Consider the following 16683-nt stretch of genomic DNA (forward strand, 5'->3'; position numbering starts at 1 on the left):
ACACGTACAGGAAAGCGGTAGACAAAAAATATACAAGACCAAAGACAGGAGAACAAGTTCAACATCACTAGTCACTGAAAGAATGCAAACTAGTATATAACCAAGGTGTAAGCTATATGAAGTAGGACTCAGAGAATGCGATCAGAAATCAACCCTAGGAGTGCTTGGTTGGCTCAGTCAGAAGCATGCGACTCTTGCTCTCAGGGTTATGAGTTCAAGCCCCACATTGGGTGTAGAGATTACTTAAAAATAAAATCTTTGGGGCAACTGGGTGACTCAGTCGGTTGAGTGGCTGACTCTTGATTTGGGCTCAGGTCATGATCCCAGGGTCGTGCGATCCAGCCCATAAGCATAGTACCTGCTTAAGATTCTCTCTCTCTCTGTCCATCTCCCAGCTTCTCTCTCTAAAATAAAAATAATAATAATAATAAATAATAATAAAGTCTTAAAAAAAACAGATGGGGTGCCTGGTTGGCTCAGTCAGAAGAGCCTATGTCTCTTGATCATGGGGTCATGAGTTGGAGCCCCACACTGGGTGGAAAGATTACTGAAAATAAATAAACTTAAAAAAAAAAAAAAAAAAGAAGTCAACTTTAGTTTACCTTGCTCCTGCTTATCCAAACTCCAAACCAACTCTGTAAGGCTAGGGGTTTTCTGAATTTTCATATTACTCTCTGATTAAAAAAAAAAAAAAAAAAAAAAAAAGAATAAAAATAAAATAACTCATACTATCACTTCTAGTCACAGAAAACATTCTGATCTCAGTAACTAAAATGTCCAATACTGTGTAATAGTCACTGATGGGGTTTTGGAGTGGTAGGGGGTCCAGAGCTGACAGCCAGAAGAATTCTTGAGGTGTCTTTGATGCAAAAGAGTGATTTTATTAAAGCACAGGGACAGGACCCCTGGGCAGAAAGAGCTGCACTGGGCTTGTGAAGAGAGACCGATTATATACTGTGGAGATGGGAGAGGTAAAGGCAAAAGGGAGGCCTCCAAAGGGGCTTTCATATGCTAAAGAGGACTCTTAAGACGCCAATGGCCTAGCTACTGTCAAGCTAAGGTTGTTTTCCCTTAGTAAGGCATTAACTTTAAGACAGGAGGGAGTTGGGGCTCCTGGGTGGCTCTGTCCGACTTCAGCTCAGGTCGTGATCTCGAGGTCTGTGGGTTCGAGCCCCGCGTTGGGCTCTGTGCTGACAACTCAAAGCCTGGAGCCTGTTTCGGATTCTGTGTCTCCCTCTCTCTGACCCGCCTCTGTTCATGCTCTGTCTCTCTCTGTCTCAAAAATAAATAAAGGTTAAAAAAAAAAAATTTTAAAAAACAAAAAAGACAGGAGGGAGTTCCTCGAAGAATGTTATACTTTGTATTTGCCTCAAATATTTGTCAAGGGGCTGCAGGTCTTATAGAAATTTAATTTTACCTGCCATTTCCTTCTTGCCTTTGTCCCCCACATCACTATGGAGGGAAGGGCGATGTTGGGGCTCCAGGAAACTGAGTCTATAGGTTTCTGGAGATTAGGCTATTGATAAGATTGCCTTTTTCTTGTAATTTACTAAGACATTTGTAAACTAATGGAGACTCATGTCCTGCATGGCTGTGATCTGTATCAGTTAACCTTCTCACCTTTTGGGCACCCAGGAGTACCTGAGGAGTGTCACACATGTCCCACCTGGGTGGTGAGGGGTGTGGGGTGTCAGCTTGCCTTATGCTCCCTCATCAGTCACAACCCTGAATTCCATCAAAAGGCAAAGCTGCTCCTCTCCCCTAGTTCAGTCCTGCTCCAGATCAAGTGACTGTAGTAGAAACAACATGGGGGGGGGGGGGGGGGGGGGAAGGGGTTCTCAATTTCCTCACTTTGTACTTTTACCAATCACGCAGGATCTTTTCTGCCCCTCGTCTCTCACCTTTGTGTCTGACCCCTCTGACATGGCTGACTGGCATAGCACCTGTTATGGGTTGAAGGGTGTCCTCCCCCTTCCCCAACCAAAAGATGTGTTGGAGCCCTAACCGCCATCCCCCACCTCAGAATGTGACCTCATTAGGAGAAAGTGTCCTTCTTTACAGAGATAATCAAGTTAAAATGAGGTCAATAAGGTGGGCCCTAATCCAATACAACCATTGTCTTATAAAAAGGGGAAATTTGGACACAAAGACACACAGAAAGAGAAGACGATGGGTAGAGAGACAGAGAGAAGATGGCCATCCACAAGCCCAGGACAGACCCTTCCTCACAGTGCTCAGAAGGAACGGACCCTGCTAACAGCTGGACTTCAGACTTGTGGCCTCCAGAGCTGTGGAGGCAATAAACTTCTGTTGTTTAAAGACCCACAGTTTGGGGTACTTTGTTACAGCAGCCGAACAAACTCATCCAGCACCCAACAGTGGTTGACTCCACTCCAGGTATAGTTTAAAGTATACTCTTTCTCTCAGGGGTGCTTTACAGATTCTTCAGAGAAACACACACACACAAATACCCTACCCTAACTGCTGAGGATATTCGGATGCATGCAAAGTCATCTCTGCTGAACCATTGGCCGGTTGCATATGATGCTTCCCTCAGGCCCTGGACATCCATCATCACTTCTTCCAGCTTCTTTCTCTCTGCTCCTCAGTGGGGTCCTGTTGGACAGGATATAAGAAAACCCTGAACCGACACACTGCACTGGGGTCCACATCTGGTGAACAAGATATGCACGCCTTTGCCCCATCATCAGTGAAGATGTAATTACTTCCCAACGCAGCCCTCTACTTTGCATCAAACCTCCAAACATACACTTTTCTCAAACCTGGGGCCAACACCACTCCCCCTCAAACAGCAGAGGGCCATATCAAGCTGAGTGTCTTGGAATGTCTCTCACTAAGCTTGATGGAGCACCCCAATGCCTAGCCATGGGAGAGCGAGAGTGGAACTCACAATATACCAACAACACTGTCCAAAGAAATCTTTACTGTAATCTCCAGGCTACACTTCTTTTCTTGATTTTTTCAGTGCTTTTAACAGGCTGCAAGAAAGTGGAGAGCTAAGAATAGTGAAGCCAAATCCTCCCATGTCCTTCGTAAATCCTGCCCAAGAGGCCTAGCACCTCACTTGGGAATGTGGGGATTACCACACAGCCTGGGGCCTCAGGCAAAGCTGAGTCAGACACAATCCCGTTTTAACAGCCTATCATAAACATAAACCATTAGACATCATCTCTCACCTTTCATACTGGCAAAGCTCTAAAAGAAAGGTGTACAAGAAAGCTCAGCAAGGGTGTGGATAAACAGGCACTTTGATACATTGTTGGTGAAGGTCAATTTTGCATAATTGTATGGAGCAAAACGATTTTAAACGAACATTCCCTTTGATCTCATCATTTCTTTTTATGGAATTTGCCGGAAAGAAATACCAAAACAGTACCAACAAGATGTGTACAAAGTTCATTGCAGCATGGCCTATAATAAAAGATTTGTAAATAACTCGACTGAACGACAATAGGGAATCATTCACGACATAGGTGAAACCAAAAACAAGAACAGTTACCATGGTTCCCTCTTCTTGGTCAAACAATTGAGGAGTGGGTCCTTTCTTTGAGCCTGTTGATTTAATCAATGAAAAATGCTGGAAATAGCTCTTCTGTAAAACTTCAGTAGCTTGCCAAGTTGGGATTCAATCTAATTTAGCTTTAAAGCCCTGGAATATGTGTAGACATACTCATTTTTCTCATGGCAATAAGGTAGACACTCAATGGAGACATGTTGAATGAATGCTTTCCTGTGCATCATTTCCACCACTATCATCTTTGAAACAGGATTCTAATAAGATAGTCTTTGTGTCAATAAAAACCTCTCGTAAACAGCAAGTCAATATTATTAATTACTGGGGCACCTGGGTGGCTCAGTCGGTTAAGCAGCCGACTTTGGCTCAGGTCATGATCTTGTAGTTTACGGGTTTGAGCCCCGCATCAGGCTCTGTGCTGACAGCTCAGAGCCTGGAGGCTGCTTCCTATTCTGTGTCTCCCTCTCTCTCTGCCCCTCCCCTGCCCATGCTCTGTCTCTCTCTGTCTTTCAAAATTGAATAAATGTTAAAAATAATATTAATTATTAATATTGTATTAGAATATATTGGTTTTTGTTGTGGAAAAATCTAGGGTACTGATGGGGAGAACAAAGGCAAAATAAATGTAGAAAAAATTTAAATCTCCTTACAACCTACAGCCCATTGACAAGTCCTTGAGACAGGCAGGGTGACCTTTCTCCAAGAAATCAACTGCCTCAAGGTTACTACTTTGCTAGAAGCAAAAAGCAACCTGAGCTTGACATTGGCCTGACCTCCAGGATCCTGTAAGTCTTCTTTAACATATAACAATTCCTTTGGAAACTTCCTTTTTCTCTACTCCCTTCCCCAAGATACGTGTTGGCAATCATCCTCCAAATATACGGCCCACTGATAATACATTTGAAGGGTTTCATGACTAATATTTTCCTGGATAGTAGGAAATAACTTTTTCTTAACAGCAGCTAGCCCCTCAAGATCCTGAAAACCTCACTTCCAAATTCCTTAGAGACTCACACTACCCCTAACTCCCTCCCAACTTAAAAGTATATAATCAATCACTCCATAATCCCAGTGCAGTTCTTTCTGCCCACAGGTCCTGTCCCTGTGCTTTAATAAAAGCCACTTTTTTGCACCAAAAATGTCTCAAGAATTCTTTCTTGACCATTCACTCCCAGACCCCAAAACACCACATCAGTACCATTGCTCTTTTAGAAATGCTCTACACCATATGGAAGCTAAACTGATGAATAAGTGAATACTAAGTAGCCCCTTGAGAAGGTTCTGTGGGCTTCCTGGGGCGAGGAAGTTCCATGGTGATTTATTACATTATGATATTAGTCACTCTGATAAGCAAAATCCTAATCTTTTATTAAAATGAGGTACTGTACACATACATACAGACAACACACATGTGGGTGCCATTTACGTCAAGAACCAAACCTGGGAGATGAAGAAGGGCATTATATAATCATTACAGGGTCTATCCATCAGGAAGAGCTAACAATTATAAATGTCTATGCGCCGAATACGGGAGCCCCCAAATATATAAAACAATTACTCATAAACATAAGCAACCTTATTGATAGGAATGTGGTAATTGCAGGGGACTTTAACACTCCACTTACAGAAATGGACAGATCATCTAGACCCATGGCCAATAAAGAAACAAGGTCCCTGAATGATACATTGGATCAGATGGGCTTGACAGATATATTTAGAACTCTGCATCAGAGAGCAGAGAATATACTTTCTTCTCGAGTGCACAAGGAACATTCTCTAAAATAGATCACATACTGGGTCACAAAACAGCCCTTCATAAGTATACGAGAATTGAGATCATACCATGCATACTTTCAGACCACAATGCGATGAAGCTTGAAGTCAACCACAGGAAAAAGTCTGGAAAACCTCCAAAAGCATGGAGGTTAAAGAACACCCTACGAAAGAATGAATGGGTCAACCAGGCAATTAGAGGAGAAATTAAGAAATATATGGAAACAAATGAAAATGAAAATGCAACAATCCAAACGCTTTGGGATGCAGCGAAGGCAGTCCTAAGAGGAAAATACATTGCAATCCAGGCCTATCTCAAGAAACAAGAAAAATCCCAAATACAAAATCTAACAGCACACCTAAAGGAAATAGAAGCAGAACAGCAAAGACAGCCTAAACCCAGCAGAAGAAGAGAAATAATAAAGATCAGAGCAGAAATAAACAATACAGAATCTAAAAAAACTGTAGAGCAGATCAATGAAACCAAGAGTTGGTTTTTTGAAAAAATAAACAAAATTGACAAACCTCTAGCCAGGTTTCTCAAAAAGAAAAGGGAGATGACCCAAATAGATAAAATCATGAATGAAAATGGAATTATTACAACCAATCCCTCAGACATACAAGCAATTATCAGGGAATACTATGAAAAACTATATGCCAACAAACTGGACAACCTGGAAGAAATGGACAAATTCCTAAACACCCACACACTTCCAAAACTCAAACTGGAGGAAATAGAAAGCTTGAACAGATCCATAACCAGAGAAGAAATTGAATCAGTTATCAAAAATCTCCCAACAAATAAGAGTCCAGGACCAGATGGCTTCCCAGGGGAGTTCTACCAGACATTTAAAGCAGAGATAATACCTATCCTTCTCAAGCTATTCCAAGAAATAGAAAGGGAAGGAAAACTTCCAGACTCATTCTATGAAGCCAGTATTACTTTGATTCCTAAACCAGACAGACACCCAGTAAAAAAAGAGAACTACAGGCCAATATCCCTGATGAATATGGATGCAAAAATTCTCAATAAGACACTAGCAAATCAAATTCAACAGCATATAAAAAGAATTATTCACCATGATCAAGTGGGATTCATTCCTGGGATGCAGGGCTGGTTCAACATTCGCAAATCAATCAACGTGATACATCACATTAATAAAAGAAAAGATAAGAACCATATTTACCTGTCAATCGATGCAGAAAAGGCATTTGACAAAATTCAGCAACGTTTCTTAATAAAAACCCTCGAGAAAGTCGGGATAGAAGGAACATACTTAAACATCATAAAAGCCATTTATGAAAAGCCCACAGCTAACACCATCCTCAATGGGAAAAACTGAGAGCTTTTTCCCTGAGATCAGGAACACGACAGGGATGCCCACTCTCACCGCTGTTGTTTAACATAGTGCTGGAAGTTCTGGCATCAGCAATCAGACAACAAAAGGAAATCAAAGGCATCAAAATTGGCAAAGATGAAGTCAAGCTTTCACTTTTTGCAGACGACATGATATTACACATGGAAAATCCAATAGACTCCACCAGAAGTCTGCTAGACCTGAATTTAGCAAAATTGCAGGATACAAAATCAATGTACAGAAATCAGTTGCATTCTTATACACTAGTAATGAAGCAACAGAAAGACAAATAAAGAAACTGATCCCATTCACAATTGCACCAAGAAGCATAAAATACCTAGGGATAAATCTAACCAAAGATGTAAAAGATCTGTATGCTGAAAACTATAGAAAGCTTATGAAGGAAACTGAAGAAGATATAAAGAAATGGATGGGGCGCCTGGGTGGCTCAGTCGGTTAAGCGTCCGACTCCAGCTCAGGTCACGATCTCACGGTTCGTGAGTTTGAGCCCCGCGTCAGGCTCTGGGCTGATGGCTCAGAGCCTGGAGCCTGCTTCCGATTCTGTGTCTCCCTCTCTCTCTGCCCCTCCCCCATTCATGCTCTGTCTCTCTCTGTCTCAAAAATAAATAAACATTAAAAAAAAATTTTTTTTAAAAAGAAATGGAAAAACATTCCATGCTCATGGATTGGAAGAATAAATATTGTCAAAATGTCAATACTACCCAAAGCTATCTACACATTCAATGCAATCCCAATCAAAATTGCACCAGCATTCTTCTCGAAACTAGAACAAGCAATCCTAAAATTCATATGGAACCACAAAAGGCCCCGAATAGCCACAGTAATTTTGAAGAAGAAGACCAAAGCAGGAGGCATCACAATCCCAGACTTTAGCCTCTACTACAAAGCTGTAATCATCAAGACAACATGGTATTGGCACAAAAACAGACACATAGACCAATGGAATAGAATAGAAACCCCAGAACTAGACCCACAATAGTATGGCCAACTAATCTTTGACAAAGCAGGAAAGAACATCCAATGGAAAAAAGACAGTCTCTTTAACAAATGGTGCTGGGAGAACTGGACAGCAACATGCAGAAGATTGAAACTAGACCACTTTCTCACACCATTCACAAAAATAAACTCAAATGGATAAAGGACCTGAATGTGAGACAGGAAACCATCAAAACCTTAGAGGAGAAAGCAGGAAAAGACCTCTCTGACCTCAGTCGTAGCAATTTCTTACTTGACACATCCCCAAAGGCAAGGGAATTAAAAGCAAAAATGAACTACTGGGACCTCATGAAGATAAAAAGCTTCTGCACAGCAAAGGAAACAATCAACAAAACTAAAAGGCAACCAAGGAATGGGAAAAGATATTTTCAAATGACATATCGGACAAAGGGCTAGTATCCAAAATCTATAAAGAGCTCACCAAACTCCACACCCAAAAAACAGATAATCCAGTGAAGAAATGGGCAGAAAACATGAATAGACACTTCTCTAAAGAAGACATCCGGATGCCCAAACAGGCACATGAAAAAATGCTCAACGTCACTCCTTATCAGGGAAATACAAATCAAAACCACACTCAGATATCACCTCACGCCAGTCAGAGTGGCCAAAATGAACAAATCAGGAGACTATAGATGCTGGAGAGGATGTGGAGAAACGGAAACCCTCTTGCACTGTTGGTGGGAATGTAAATCGGTGCAGCCGCTCTGGAAAACAGTGTGGAGGTTCCTCAAAAAATTAAAAATAGACCTACCCTATGACCCAGAAGTAGCACTGCTAGGAATTTACCCAAGGGATACAGGACTGCTGATGCATAGGGGCACTTGTATCCCAATGTTTGTAGCAGCACTCTCAACAATAGCCAAATTATGGAAAGAGCCTAAATGTCCATCAACTGATGAATGGATAAAGAAATTGTGGTTTATATACACAATGGAGTACTACGTGGCAATGAGAAAGAATGAAATCTGGCCCTTTGTAGCAACGTGGATGGAACTGGAGAGTGTGATGCTAAGTGAAATAAGCCATACTGAGAAAGACAGGTACCATATGTTTTCACTCTTATGTGGATCCTGAAAAACTTAACAGAAACCCATGGGGGAGGGGAAGGAAAAGAAAAAAAAGAGGTTAGAGTGGGAGAGAGCCAAAGCATAAGAGACTCTTAAAAACTGAGAACAAACTGAAGGTTGATGGGGGGTGGGAGGGAGGGGAGGGTAGGTGATGGGTATTGAGGAGGGCACCTTTTGGGATGAGCACTGGGTGTTGTATGGAAACCAATTTGACAATAAATTTCATATACTGAAAAAAAAAAAAAAAAAAAAGAACCAAACCTGGGACTAGGCTACAGGTTTCTGTTATCTCTTGATTTTAAAATAAAGATTAGGGGAGCCTGGCTGGCTCAGTGTGTAGAGCATGTGACTCTTGATCTTGGGGTTGTAAATTCAAGCCCCATGTTGGGTATAGAGATTACTTAAAAATAGAATCTTAAAAAAGTAAAATAAATAAAAAAGTTAGATTAAAAACTGAGATGCTAGGTAATTTTCATACAGATGGAAAAAAATACAAATCCCAATGGATATAGACCTGGATGATCCCAAAACAGTGGCTTGTAGCTATACTCTGCTTTTTAAATTTTCCAAGTGCTCACAGGGCACCGATTCTCAACTTGCTTAGGCATTAGAATCACCCGTGGGGACTTAGTTCACAATAGGAATTCCTGAACCCCACCTTCAGAGTTTCTGACTTAGTTAAGTAGGGACCAGATATTTACATTTATACAAAGGTCTCAGGGACATCTGATGCAGCTGGTCTGAAGACTAACTTTGGGGAGATTTTAACAAACCCATTCCAGTAAAAGAACATCAAGGTTTTTACCCCTACTTTGCATCATCCTAGCTGTGTGGCAAATCATTGCATCCTGGAACATCAGTTTCCTACAAATAAATACCATAGAATTATCAGAACAGTGTAAATAAAGAACTGTGAGAAATGGCAGGACAGAAAATTTTTTAGGGACCAGAGAAGACCTCACATCCCTCCTCGCATTTCCACAATGCTTTATTCATACTTCTTTTGTGATACCTCAACATTATTATATGCTCATATTGTCCCTACATAAATATAAATTCCTAAAGAAATGGATCACTGGTTTTTCTTTGTATCCTCTATTGTACCTGGCACAACTCTTGCAGAGAAAAATAGACATCACTTATAATAGTTACTATTTAAAGGTAAAACTTTGAGCTTACTTTTTAGTTTTTTTTTTTATTTTTTTTAATGTTTATTTATTTTTGAGAGAGAGACAGAGCATGAGTGGGGGAGGAGCAGAGAGAGGGAGACAGAATCCGAAGCAGACTCCAGGCTCTGACCTGTCAGCACAGAGCCCAACACAGGGCTCGAACCCACAAACCGTGAGATCACGATCTGAGCGGAAGTGGGACGCTTAACCAACTGAGCCACGGGGGCGGGGGCTACTATTTAGTTCTTTTAAAATCAGTAACGAGGTGGAAGTTGGGGGGCCACCAAAAGACTTCGAGACCAAAGAGGGATTGTACTGACACTTTATTCTCCATCCAAAGCAAAATTACACAAGATCCAGCTTGAGATTTTTAAACGCGTGAGCACATTCGGATCTCCCACTTTTGGTGGAGGGGAGCAGGCAAGAGATGCCTAGAATCTGATACTGGCTTGGGAGTGGGGGTCAGTAAAAAGCTTTTAGAGCTGCTCTTAAAGGAGCAGAAATGGTTGGCTGTAATAAAGTCCACTAACTCTTTTGAGACAGCTTCAGTGTGCAGATAACCAAGAAGTGCCTAAGACGGTGGACACAGAAAGTTCTCCCAGTAGCTGTGGAAGCGTTCCAGGTTTTCTTTGTTGCCATTTATGAAAATAATCCTTGGGGAAAGACCATATGCAGATTTAGCATGATTTAAATACAACAGACAGGGGCGCCTGGGTGGCGCAGTCGGTTAAGCGTCCGACTTCAGCCAGGTCACGATCTCGCGGTCTGTGAGTTCGAGCCCCGCGTCAGGCTCTGGGCTGATGGCTCGGAGCCTGGAGCCTGTTTCCGATTCTGTGTCTCCCTCTCTCTCTGCCCCTCCCCCGTTCATGCTCTGTCTCTCTCTGTCCCAAAAATAAATAAAAAACGTTGAAAAAAAAATTTAAAAAATAAATAAATACAACAGACATCAGTCTCAATTTGCTAATCCTATTTGTGCCCTAAGCTTGGGGAAAGATCCTTTCTCATTCTAAATATCAAAAAGCTTCAAACCCATAAAAATGATTTTGCCCAACATCCTCCCAGAATACTTACGCGTTATTTTAACTTGATAATCAAGTTTTGATATTGTCCCGTCACTGGGGTCTCTGGAGTCACACAGACTCCAATTCTGATTGTAGTTTTCCTGCTGTGTGACCGGGGCAAATTAAACCCCACGACCCTCGGGATGGAATCTGCAAATGGGTATCACGCCTTCCTTCTCTCATGGACTCGTTGGGAGGACTCCGCGCAGTGATGAAGTACTGAACGCGACACACTGCAAGCGCCCACTAAAAGCTCAGGCCACGGTGAATGATCAGTGGTGTTTTCCTAATGCCTCTGAGCGCCCCCCCCCACACACACACACACACACAAGGGGCTTAATGCAGTGAGCTGGGAGGCGCAACCGGGTGGGCGAAGCCAAGCTTTCTCAGCGCGACACTCGGCCCGGGAAGCCAGACCCCGCCGCCCGCATCCCACGAAAGACCTCGGATTGTAAGGAGACTCCCAGAAGGCGCCGGGGGCTCGGGGCGTGGCTAGCGGACGCCCGCGCGGAACCTAAACCCCGCGGCCCGGTTTCTTCCGCTTCCGCCGGGACTCTCTGCAGAGTGGACAGATGCGAAGGCGACTTCCGGGGCGGCCGTGTCCCGGGAGTCGCCGAGATCGCCGCGGGGAGCCCGGCGCGGCCGGGTGCGTGTGGCCATGTGGCGGGTGCTGGCTCGCGCGGGAACGCGGCTCCTGCGAACGCAGCTGTCAGGTCAGGAGGCCCCTCGGTCACTCAGAAGACGTCCCCTTCCTCCCCAGCGCCAGTGCGGCACCTCGCCAGCTCCGGGAAGGCTCTGCCGACGGTTACCGAAGCGCTGGGTAGGGGCCGCGCTCCCCCGCCGCGGGGACTCGTGGCGAAGAGCGGCGGCCACCTGGGGCGGGGGTGGGAGGGTCGGCTCCCGGAGACCCCTGCTAGCGGGCTTCTTTGGGGAGCCCTGAGCCTGTGGGCCCACGTAGTGGAACCCGCGGCCCACTATCAGGGCACTCCGTTAGGAGTGACCGGTCCAGGGTGTGCCGGGCCCAGCTCTTGTCGCTTTCATCTTTTAATTTGATTTGTCTTTGTAGATTCCTGGGTCGCCCCGCCCGCCAGTGCTGGCCTGAAGACGCTGCTCCCGGTGCCGGCTTTTGAGGGTGAGAGCTTGTGTCAGTTTTGTGTTTTTCTCTGATGGACCCTAGAAGAGGGTAGGTGAAGACGTAGGAGGGTTCTTGTACTTCCTATCTCCATTCACTCGCGCAGTAAACTTGTATCGAGGGCTTACTGTATGCCAAGTGTTCTGAACACTGGGGATACATCACAAAATGAGAGAGACCCACAAAGGTCCCTGCTTTTCTGGAGCAGATGTGTAATGGGATGGGTCCCCTATGGCCTACCAACTGGGGCGCATGGTCCACCCTCAGCCATGGCTGATTGGCATCAAATTTGAACTTTTGGTGTTCTCTCTAAAGGATGTTACATATATGCGGTCATATAACAACATATGTGAAAAGCATTGGTTTTTTAAATACAAACGTTAAGAAAAACCTCAAGTGTAAATCTAATTGACCATATCTTTTATTTTTCTTTTAAAGTTTATTTATGTATTTTGAGAGAGAGCGTGCACCAGGGAGGGGCAGAGAGAGGATCCCAAGCAGGCTCCGCGCTGTCACCACAGAGCCGGATGCAGGCTCGAACTCACAAACAGTGAGATCATGACCTGAGCTGAAATCGAGTCAATACTTAACCAACTGAGCCACCCAGGTGTCCCTAATTTACCATATCGCTAATATATTGGAAATCTCAAAAAAAAAAAAAAAAGCATCCTTGACCTCTGAGGGCTTTGGCTTCTGCACCTAATTGTTAAACGACTCTGTGCTCTGGAAGTACATATGGACTTGTAGGTGAGAGAAAGCATCACTAAATTCCTCTGTAGCTGCTTGTAGAAACTGGAGGAGAATGGGCAGTTTCTGTAACCCTAAATAGCCCATTAATAATTTGGTATTTCCTCGAAGGCCCCTGTTTTGTGTTTGACTCCATGGCAAAGCCATGCTTGTTTTACTATAGACCTGTTTTAAATGACTTAAAAGTTCTAATTTTTTTCCTCCCAACTTGTCAGAACGTTTGATAGGAAAGAAGGACGCAGCACGTCTGGCCTGCATTTCAGTCCACCTGCCTTCAGTGCCGCAAGCTGTTGCCCATTGTACGCAGCATACAGGTGTCAGCGTGAAAAGCCCTGTAGAAAGAGAGCACAGATCACAGGATTCCTGGGTTGCAGGTTTCTTAACAAGAACATGGCAGAGGGGCGCCTGGGTGGCTTAGTCGGTTAAGTGTCCGACTCTTGGTTTCCGCTCAGGTCTTGATAGCGTGATTTCGTGAGTTCAAGCCGCACATTGGGCTCTATGCTGACAGCGTGGAGCCTGCTTGGGAGTCTTCTCTCTGCCCCTCCCCCGCTCACACTGTCTCTGTCTCTCTCAAAATAAATAAACTTTTTAAAAAATTACAAAAAAAAAAAAAAAATGTGGCAGAGCAGGAGAATGTAGATATTTTCATATCATTGTAGTAAATATTCTTTCCACTACCCCCATTAACATCCAGAGAGGCCATGTAGTATTTTGAAGAAAAAAAAAAAAAGTCATACGGTCTGACTTTGCTGTTTTCACTGGATGGCCTAGAACAAATTACAAAATGTCTCTAGGCCTCACATTCCCCTTTTGTAAAACGGAGCTTTAAAATAGTACCCGCCTAATGTTCTGTTCCGTGATCTGGGTGTGTTAATGTGGGTGTGTTTATGCAGTCATTTTGTGATAATTCACTGAGCTGTACACTTTTTATTTGGCCCTTTGATTATGTGTGTTAGACTTTAAAATGTTCAAAATTTTTAAAAAGGGAAGCCCTAAGAAATTCCTAAGCTATAAAATCGCTTTAAAGATTAAATGAGATAGTGCACATAAAGCATTCTACTCCGTGTCTAGCACTTGTAAACATTAAAAACAAAAAGTTAGCCAGTCTTAACTCTGTGACATTCTTAATCTCTGTACCTTCCCAGTGGTCTCTCTTCTAGTTTCAGGCAGAGAGTGCATTTCGTTTGAAGGTTAAAACTGCGCTGTCTTCAAAGGTTCAGAAGCCTCTCCATTAATTCTTGTCATAACCAAAAGATTCCAGTTGACACTGGAAAAAAAAGCATTGGCAGGAAAAACCCAATATACTTCTGGAATTACTTTTTAGTGGTAACTTCAAGACTTTCATTTAATTGTTATAAATCTTTCTAGGAAGAAAATGGATCCTTCGAAATGGGTTGTTTTATTTATTCTTGGTTGTGCTCTTTTTAGATGTTTCCATTCCTGAAAAGCCCAAGCTTAGATTTGTTGAGAGGGTTCCACTTGTGCCAAAAGTCAGAAGGGAACCCAAGAACTTGAGTGACATACGGGGACCTTCTACCGAAGCCACCGAGTTCACAGAAGGCAGTTTCGCAATCTTGGTAAGTGAGTTCAGTGTCAGGTGCCTATAGGATGGAAGTCAGGGATTAGCAAAATCTCATGCTCTTGGAGTTGTTGTCTTCCTCCACAGGTTTTATTAGAACTGCCACCATTTGCTCTTTATTTATTTTATGTTTATTTTAGAGACAGAGAGCACAAGTGGGGGAGGTGCAGAGAGAGAAAGACAGAATCTGAAGCAGGCTCCAGGCTCTGTCAGTACAGAGCCCAACGCGGGGCTTGAACTCACAAACCACGAGATCAGATCATGACCTAAGCCAAAGTTGGACGCTTAACCGACTGAGCCACCCAGGCGCCCCCACCGTTTGCTCTTTAAAATGATGTGCACTACCCAGTAAACATTTGAGTTCTCTTTTTTTTTTTTTTCGTGTAGAGTGCAGATAGTGTAAAAGCAGGAAAAGGAAGAGGCTACCTATTTGGCCCCTATAATCATACTGTGAAATCTTCTCAGACCTCTGCTAGAAATAAAACTACCCATGACTTAGGATGTGAGACAACTGTTTCCTTACTCAGGTAGCTCCCATGAAGACTTGATGTCAGAAGCTGCACAAATGGGTGTGAACTAGGATTGATTTCCCATCAGGCAGCCAGAGCAGTATTTTACAGTCCTTCCCACAGCCTGCATGATCAGCCCCACAACCTCTCAGAACCTCATGCCCAAGCCCTGTCCCTTACTCTGTTCTAGTCACTCTGGCTTCTGCTCCAACTGCCCAAGCCCCTTACTGTGCCAGGCCCTTCACATACCCCATTCCTCTGCCTGTAACTATTGTCTGTTTTCCCTTGGCCACTTCCTACCATTCTGGCTTCAGCTTCAAGTGTCATCTCCTCAGAGGCCTTCCCTGGTTATCCACTGAAATGGGTCCACCCTTGTTCTCATTTATTACTGTACCCTAGGCTTTTCCTCCATGGTTCTTACTAGAACTTCTATTTCTATCTTTATGTATATCATTGAAGCCGCAGTTATTATGAAAGAGCCCATAAAAGATACCTAAGTCCCCACGTGTTTCTAATTGTTTCATCTACTTTTAGGCACTGGGTGGTGGTTACCTCCACTGGGGCCATTTTGAAATGATGCGCCTGACAATCAACCGCTCTCTGGACCCCAAGAACATGTTTGCTTTATGGAGAGTACCAGCCCCTTTCAAGCCCATCACCCGCAAGGGTATGGGACAGCGCATGGGGGGAGGCAAAGGTGCCATTGATCACTACGTGACTCCCGTGAAGGCTGGCCGTCTCATAGTAGAGATGGGTGGGCGTTGTGAATTCAAAGAGGTACAAGGTTTCCTCGACCAGGTGGCCCACAAGTTGCCGTTCCCAGCAAAGGCCGTGAGCCGTGAGACTCTAGAGAAGATGCGGAAAGATCAAGAGGAAAGAGAACAGAACAACCAAAACCCCTGGACCTTTGAGCGCATAGCCACTGCCAACATGCTGGGGATACGCAAAGTCCTGAGCCCGTATGACTTGGCCCAGAAGGGACGGTACTGGGGCAAGTTCTATATGCCTGAACGTGTGTAGTGAGAGTGGGAGAACTAAGTGTACAAAGGGTGCCGAAAGAATCTACACTTTTATTCCCATCAGCCTACCCTCCAAGTCTTCGGGTAGCTCTGATATCTAACCGAGGAGCAGTGTATGAGTAAATGAGTTCTGAAAGATTGTACACTATCTGCTGATTTTTTTAAGTGTGTTGTATTTACATCAAATAAAGTTTGAGGATCATCTCAGGAAATAACTTCTCATTGGTCACTCCTAATCCTTAAATGGTCAGGAGGCTGGCCTGTTAGGGGGTCTGGTTCTCCCCAGCTGTAAGATGAATGTCTTCAGGGCTGAAACATCCTTCCATCTCCCACCTCCGGTATAAGTTGGACTTAGTATCTGTATGGGTTTCCCTGCCGTCTGAAAGTTTGCTTCATATCGCTTCACTTTTACCAAAGACCTTCATTAGTAACTTTTTTTCTCGAACTGGAAGAAATCCAAAGAGGATTTCCACTCTCACAAAATGGTAATTACTTGGCTGTACATTTTTTCAGTTTAGGAACGCTCTACTTTCAAACAGTGGGGAATTCTGTACTACCTGTTACATGTACACGCTTCAGGAGCAAGTTGCTATGATATTTACTAGTTAGAAACATTTTTGGAAAATCAAAGAAAGAAACTGGGACACACATTGTTTGATTGAACAGATATTTATTTATGCCCAGCTACCCATCTCTCAATCCTGGAAGGCCAAG

General features: G+C 43.6%; 1 protein-coding gene and 1 long non-coding RNA gene across 2 annotated transcripts; one reads left to right on the forward strand and one right to left on the reverse strand.

Annotated features, from left to right (window-relative positions):
* Positions 1 to 10230: 10230 nt before the first annotated feature.
* LOC125933146 (uncharacterized) lies at positions 10231 to 11480 on the reverse strand. The gene is made up of 2 exons (XR_007460874.1): positions 10994 to 11480; positions 10231 to 10575 (listed from the first exon to the last, which is right to left on the reverse strand). It is a non-coding gene; the product is annotated as an uncharacterized LOC125933146 (long non-coding RNA).
* Positions 11481 to 11552: 72 nt separating this feature from the next.
* On the forward strand, positions 11553 to 16184 carry MRPL16 (mitochondrial ribosomal protein L16). Its single transcript, XM_049646053.1, has 4 exons — positions 11553 to 11696; positions 12050 to 12115; positions 14291 to 14439; positions 15485 to 16184. Exons 1-4 carry the CDS (start codon positions 11642 to 11644, stop codon positions 15968 to 15970), a joined length of 756 nt encoding a protein of 251 aa, XP_049502010.1. The 5' UTR covers positions 11553 to 11641; the 3' UTR covers positions 15971 to 16184.
* The last annotated feature ends 499 nt before the right edge of the window (positions 16185 to 16683 follow it).

The sequence above is a fragment of the Panthera uncia genome, chromosome D1, assembly GCF_023721935.1.
Source record: "Panthera uncia isolate 11264 chromosome D1, Puncia_PCG_1.0, whole genome shotgun sequence".
NCBI classification, from domain to species: domain Eukaryota; kingdom Metazoa; phylum Chordata; class Mammalia; order Carnivora; family Felidae; genus Panthera; species Panthera uncia.